The sequence below is a fragment of the Hermetia illucens genome, chromosome 6, assembly GCF_905115235.1.
Source record: "Hermetia illucens chromosome 6, iHerIll2.2.curated.20191125, whole genome shotgun sequence".
Lineage (NCBI taxonomy): Eukaryota > Metazoa > Arthropoda > Insecta > Diptera > Stratiomyidae > Hermetia > Hermetia illucens.
Window position 1 is genome coordinate 74,878,168 of NC_051854.1, and position 5,742 is coordinate 74,883,909.

Here is a 5,742-nt window from a genome sequence, read left to right on the forward strand (position 1 = left end):
ACCTAATAATAGGTAGACATACAGGTGCAAAATAAAATTCAAAACTTTGCAGCTATCACCTAAATACTATGATAAGCGCCACAAAAAGTATCAGTCATTATTCATTCCTATCAATTATATTGTCTAATTAAGGTTATTAACAGTAACAAATTTAATGATAACGAATTTGACAATTTTGGTAAATCATCGTTACGAATATAGATTTTAATCCACCCCCTGAAGACCGACAAAAGAAAATTCATTGAGGTTGAGTATAAATGAAAACATAATCTGAGATTTCTTGAGAGTTCTTCAAAGGTACTGCAAGGATAAACAAAAGAACAAAAATTTCAGGATGGCAGCTTGGGAAGGAAAGAAGTACAAATTGGAGAAATCCGAAAATTTGGATGCTTTCATGGAAGCTCTCGGTGAGTTTTAGTTGATGTTGAATAGTATGTATATAGATGCTTCAACGCTAGTGACAGTAATTCATCACAATAGTTACGAAGTGATCGAAAGGAAAAAACTTTTCCATATAAAAATTTAGAAAGTAAAGTGGGCACCCTTTAAATATAAGTCAAGCGATGCTGCGTGAAATTACTGATCTTAAGTGATGTAAGGACTTTAAAGAGCATACCTATCGACCCATATTAATGAAAAGTTCTTCCTTCCAGAGGTCAACTTAAATCTGTGATTATTTACTGAGCACTCCCCTAAAAAGTTCTCCTACTACTTCTACTTCCAAACAACTCAAATAGTGAAAACCAAGTTCAAACTAGAGAATATAACAAGGATGTCAAAAAAGACGCTCCCTATTGGTAAACAAATTTGGATCCTTACAAGTTTCACCCCATTTAACATTGTGTTCAAGTAGATAGCCTTAAGTTTCCACTGGTCGTCTATGAGCGCCAAACCAACGACATTACTTTCAATAGTGGATTTAAAGAGTCAAGTGCTGATATCTTCTTCTGACAAGACTAACCTCTTATAATTGAACTTCTTCGCTCTCGTACTATCGTTAAACCAACTTACTAAACATTGATATAGCTCAACTGTCCTTCAATAATGAACCAATACTTCGGGGTGCTCGGACATGTGATAGCGAAATACGGTCTTGGCGATCGTAACGATAATGGTGGGAGGTTTATAGATTTTTACAACTTCCCCCGCCACGCCATTGGTAGCACACTATCGGAGCGGAGAGGCTGCCATAAGGTCAGTGGGCTTCCTGACACGAAAGAACTTAGATGTGGTCGTAAACCTTTCAATAGTCCTATGAGGGACATCAAGGTTCGACTCCTCATCCGCGACGATGCCCAACCGAAGAGGTGGAAAGGTTACTTTACTAATTAACTTTACTTTTGACCGTATCACATCCGGTGAAGTTCCAGCTCTTCTGGATGAAATGGCTGGTAACCTCAACATGCGGATAACAACTATTCCTCAAAACAGAAGAGAAATCATTTTGGCCATCAATGCACTCAAAAAAAAGTAAAGCCGCTCGGCATCATTGTCTCTGCGCAGAGTTATTTATCGCTACACTTGCAGTTTCTGCAAATCTGCTACTTCCGCTCCTTCGGAAACCCTGGGAATTCGAGACCTTTCCTTTAGAGAGGAAGTAGTATATGGCTTCCCTTGCTTTGCCTAAAATCTGCAGTGCAGTGCAACCCATTGTCCTAACATGGTCGCCTCAAGAGCGTTTAGCGCATAACAGTAAGGGAGAAGTGTGGGCGTCTTGGAAAGTCCTGGAAGGAGTTGAAGTGCATTTCAGTGGACTGTATACGATGGGGCGTAAGTACGGTTGAAACGGTATGCCCCACCAAGCGATGAAAAGCAACCATATATATCTTAGATTAATTTTCGGCCACTTAACATACATACATACAAAACAACATTGGTTATTTTTCTATTTTTTGTAGATGGCTTAAGTTAAGTTTTGTTTGCTCCAATCTTTCGCTAACTACAATTCTTACCTAGCCTTCAGCGCTGCAATTTTCAGCATACTTTCTTGCTTCTACACCTTTAGTCCTCTTCCAACCACACTTTATTCAATTTGGGTACTGCCGCTACTTATAAATGACAGAAATTTATTATTCAGATCGTTACCTAAAGCCCCGAAAACTGCTTAGTGGGATCTATAACATCAATTACAAAGCGTCCGCAAATTTTCTCATTTCGAATAGACTAGGCTGACCCTGATCAATGTGCGAGGCCAGATAAAAGCAGTAAGATCACTCTCAAGACCATTCGACATCAACAACGGTCTAAGACAAGGGGATGCCCTATCATGCGTCCTCTTTAACCTGGCCCTCGAGAAAGTGATCCGTGATCCTGAGGTAAATGCAAGAGGTACGATCCTCTTTAAGTCCACCCAACTAGTGGCCTATGCTGACGATATCGACGTCATGGGAAGAACAAACCGGGACGTACAAACTGCCTTCATCCAGATCGAGCAGGCGGCAATGGGCGCGAGATCTTGGGCTGCACATTAATGAAGGCAAGACTAAGTATATGATGACAACGTCAGCACCAAAAACCAACCAACCAACAACATCAAACGGGAAGAATAAAGATATGAGACTACAACCTTGACACCATTGATAATTTTTCCTAACTAGGGTCGAAAATCACAACCGACGACAGCTACGATGATGAAATCCGCGCACTGTTCTTGGCAGCCAACAGAGCCTATTTCAACTTACAAAAACTGTTCCGCTCGAAACGTCTCACCATAGGGTCAAAGCTCTTACTGTACAAGACTATGATCTTCCAGTCCTCATGTATTCCTCGGACACTTTGGTTCTTATAAAAAAAAATTGCGAACTCTAGGCCGAGTTCGAGAGAAGAATCCTCCGAAGAATTTTTGGCCCCCTACATGAGGATGGACGATTCCGTAGCCTACACAATGACGAAATCTTTGAGCGATACCATGACCGTCAGGTTGTGGATAAAACCCCGCTCAATAGGTGACGGTGGGCGGGTTACTTAATCCGCATGGATGAGGATGATCCAGCCCGGAAAGTCTATAAGGGTAATATGTATGGTAGAAAAAGAAGACGAGGCAGACCCTGCCTAAGATGGAGCGATGGCGTAGGCCAGGACGCCAGACAGCTTTTAGGGATATCGAATTTTTGGACCTCGGCGCAAAACCGGGATGTCTGGAGTTCTGGAGTGATGATCGACAATTTCAATGTGGACATGTTGGAACTTAATGTTGTACTTATGTGGAAATTTGTTGTGCCTTTTAATTTTGTTTCTCTGTCAGGATAGACAGCGTCTAGCCAATTTATTGAATTCTTGGGACATTGAAGGTAAGACCTGTTACCTCTGAAGAGCGGGGAAATTTTGATTTAACTCTTTGGTCTGCTTTTCTAAGTAAATAAAGGCACCACTGTCTAAACAGAACATTTGTAGTTCCAGTAAATTGGACCCTCAAATCCTGCGAAGTTTCTTATCTCCAAGCGACAGGCATGCTGATGATCGACAATGAGTCCGTAGTAACGTTGCCTTTGCCGCCAATTTGGCGAAGTTCAATAGTAAACTCGCCTGCGAAATCAAGTAGACTCAACCAACAGGGGTAGCGTTTTCAAATCTCTGCTTCTACACCTACATGAGCGGCGTATGAGCAGTCTTTATCACCAATCTTATTATTAAAATTTGATACTGCAATAAATTGCTCTCTGTCATACGTGCCATCGTTGTGATTCGCTGATTTTCTTTGAAAACGATCTAGCGTAGATAACCCTTAAGTAGATGATTGCGAAGCATGGCATCAGTTATTTAGTCTCGAAGAAAACTTGGTCAATCTTCTCCATTGATCTAACGAAACTGGGTTTTCGCGCTTGAAAATTAACGTATCCGTTAATCTGATGTCAAATGTTTTTTTCTAGTTTAGGATGCATGGACGCATGTGATAATGTTGATGTAAAGGGCAAATTTTCGAACTGAGAGAGTCGTGCTCTTCTGACGCCACTGATGTTACCTGGAGACTGTCGATGTACCAATACGCAAAGCAAAGCTGAAGTCCCCAAAGAGCGCTGTCAATAGAACGTTAGAAAATCTGCACCGCATTCAAAGGCCAAACATGGTAATTTCTAACTCAAGGACGAAGGGTTGTGATGATGTCTACGTCACATCTCTGGTACACAGTAATTTGATAACGCGCTCTAGTCAGGTCCAAAAATGTAAAAGCTTTAGGACCTTAGGGGCGAAATCATGGAAACACGTAATTGGGTATCTGTCTACTAAGGACCATTTCTCTTGAGTGAAGAAGAAGGGGGGTAGTCAACTATTTGTTGAAGGAGCGCCTAATGACTTTGGAGGACGGCGACTTAAATTCAGTCTTCATCTACTAGAGTCTCTCCAGGGTTAGCCTGCGTGTTCACTGAGCTACCAGTTTATTTAGCTTTCTGATGGTAATGTTGATGTTCTCTCAGAGAAGGTAATGGTCGAGGTGCTTGGGCCTTCCTAATTGACCACAACTACATATGAGCAGATGTTGAACCCTATTAGGGATGGCCTCGAAAATCAACAAGTAGGCCAAATATTTAAAAAAAATCTGCTCACTGAACTGAACACTGACTTCTCATGAGGGGAACTTGGAGCTATCTGCAATCAAGTACATGTTTTTATCAACCTCCAATACTCAGGATTTTGTCTCTCGTCCTTCATAATTTTCGACACGATTTTTCATTACAATAAATTTAGATTCACTCTTAAAGACGACAATGCTTTTTCCAGGAGTTAGTGCAGAAAACCGTAAACTGGGTAACACTTTGACTCCAACTGTTTCCCTTGTTAAAAATGGGGACGAATATGAGTACACTACAACTTATACAGTCAAGAATCAAGTTATGAAGTTCAAACCTGGAGTAGAGTTTGATATGAACTCCGCGGATGGACGGCAAATGAAGACTGTTTGCCACTTCGAAAATCCCAACAAACTTATCCAAGAGGAGAAAGGCGGTAACGCAACAATAATCGTTCGTGAGTTTACCGACAGTGAATTAGTTGCGGTAAGTTAAATATATTTTTTTGATATCAAATGGAATTTTAATTGTTGGCGTTAATTGCAGACTAGCAAAGTTAGTGGTATAACCGCCGTAATGCATTACAAAGCTATTTAGAAAGTTGGATGCCTGAACAACATCTAAGTGGTAATTTCTAATTCTTAAGTTAGAATCTGGTTGAGAGAATAAAAACGTGTAATAAAGATTTAATATAAAATGTTGTCTTTATCATTTGTCAAACGTCAACTAACCTACATCCAAGTTTAAGATTGGTTACCATTTTTTCCCTTTTCCTCTCGTCTTTCATCAATTCTTGCTAAACCTGCACATTTCAACACGAAACAAAGTCAACTCAGTAATATTTTTGGCCTCATTTTCTCTAACCCTCTCCCCCTCTCTTTACAGCCCTTTACTAGAATTTGATGTATGAATCTATGACTGCTGGAGGTATCCTACCTGAAAGGCAGCCTAGAATAGAATGGAGAATAGATTTCCCTTGAATTGAATGGTGATTTTTTCAGATTTTTCAGTTTAATAATTACTAAAATGGTCCTGTTTCATTTTAAGTTTGACGTTTTTCACCCCTTGCTCCCCTTTGTCGCCAAATATGAGGATACCCTATGTAAAAGAATCCAGACTATGGATTACTAGCACCTGGTGCACGAAGACCACGCTGAGCATCACTCCATCCAAGGCCATCGTAGCATCTTCTGCTAGGAAGCGCAAGCTTGATTACCTGAGAGCTATTAAATTA

General features: G+C 40.5%; 1 protein-coding gene across 1 annotated transcript; it reads left to right on the plus strand.

Annotated features, from left to right (window-relative positions):
* Nucleotides 1–281: 281 nt before the first annotated feature.
* Nucleotides 282–5,192, plus strand: LOC119660230 (probable fatty acid-binding protein). The gene is made up of 3 exons (XM_038068677.1): nucleotides 282–407; nucleotides 4,720–4,994; nucleotides 5,055–5,192. Exons 1-3 carry the CDS (start codon nucleotides 335–337, stop codon nucleotides 5,103–5,105), a joined length of 399 nt encoding a protein of 132 aa, XP_037924605.1. The 5' UTR covers nucleotides 282–334; the 3' UTR covers nucleotides 5,106–5,192.
* Nucleotides 5,193–5,742: the final 550 nt, after the last annotated feature.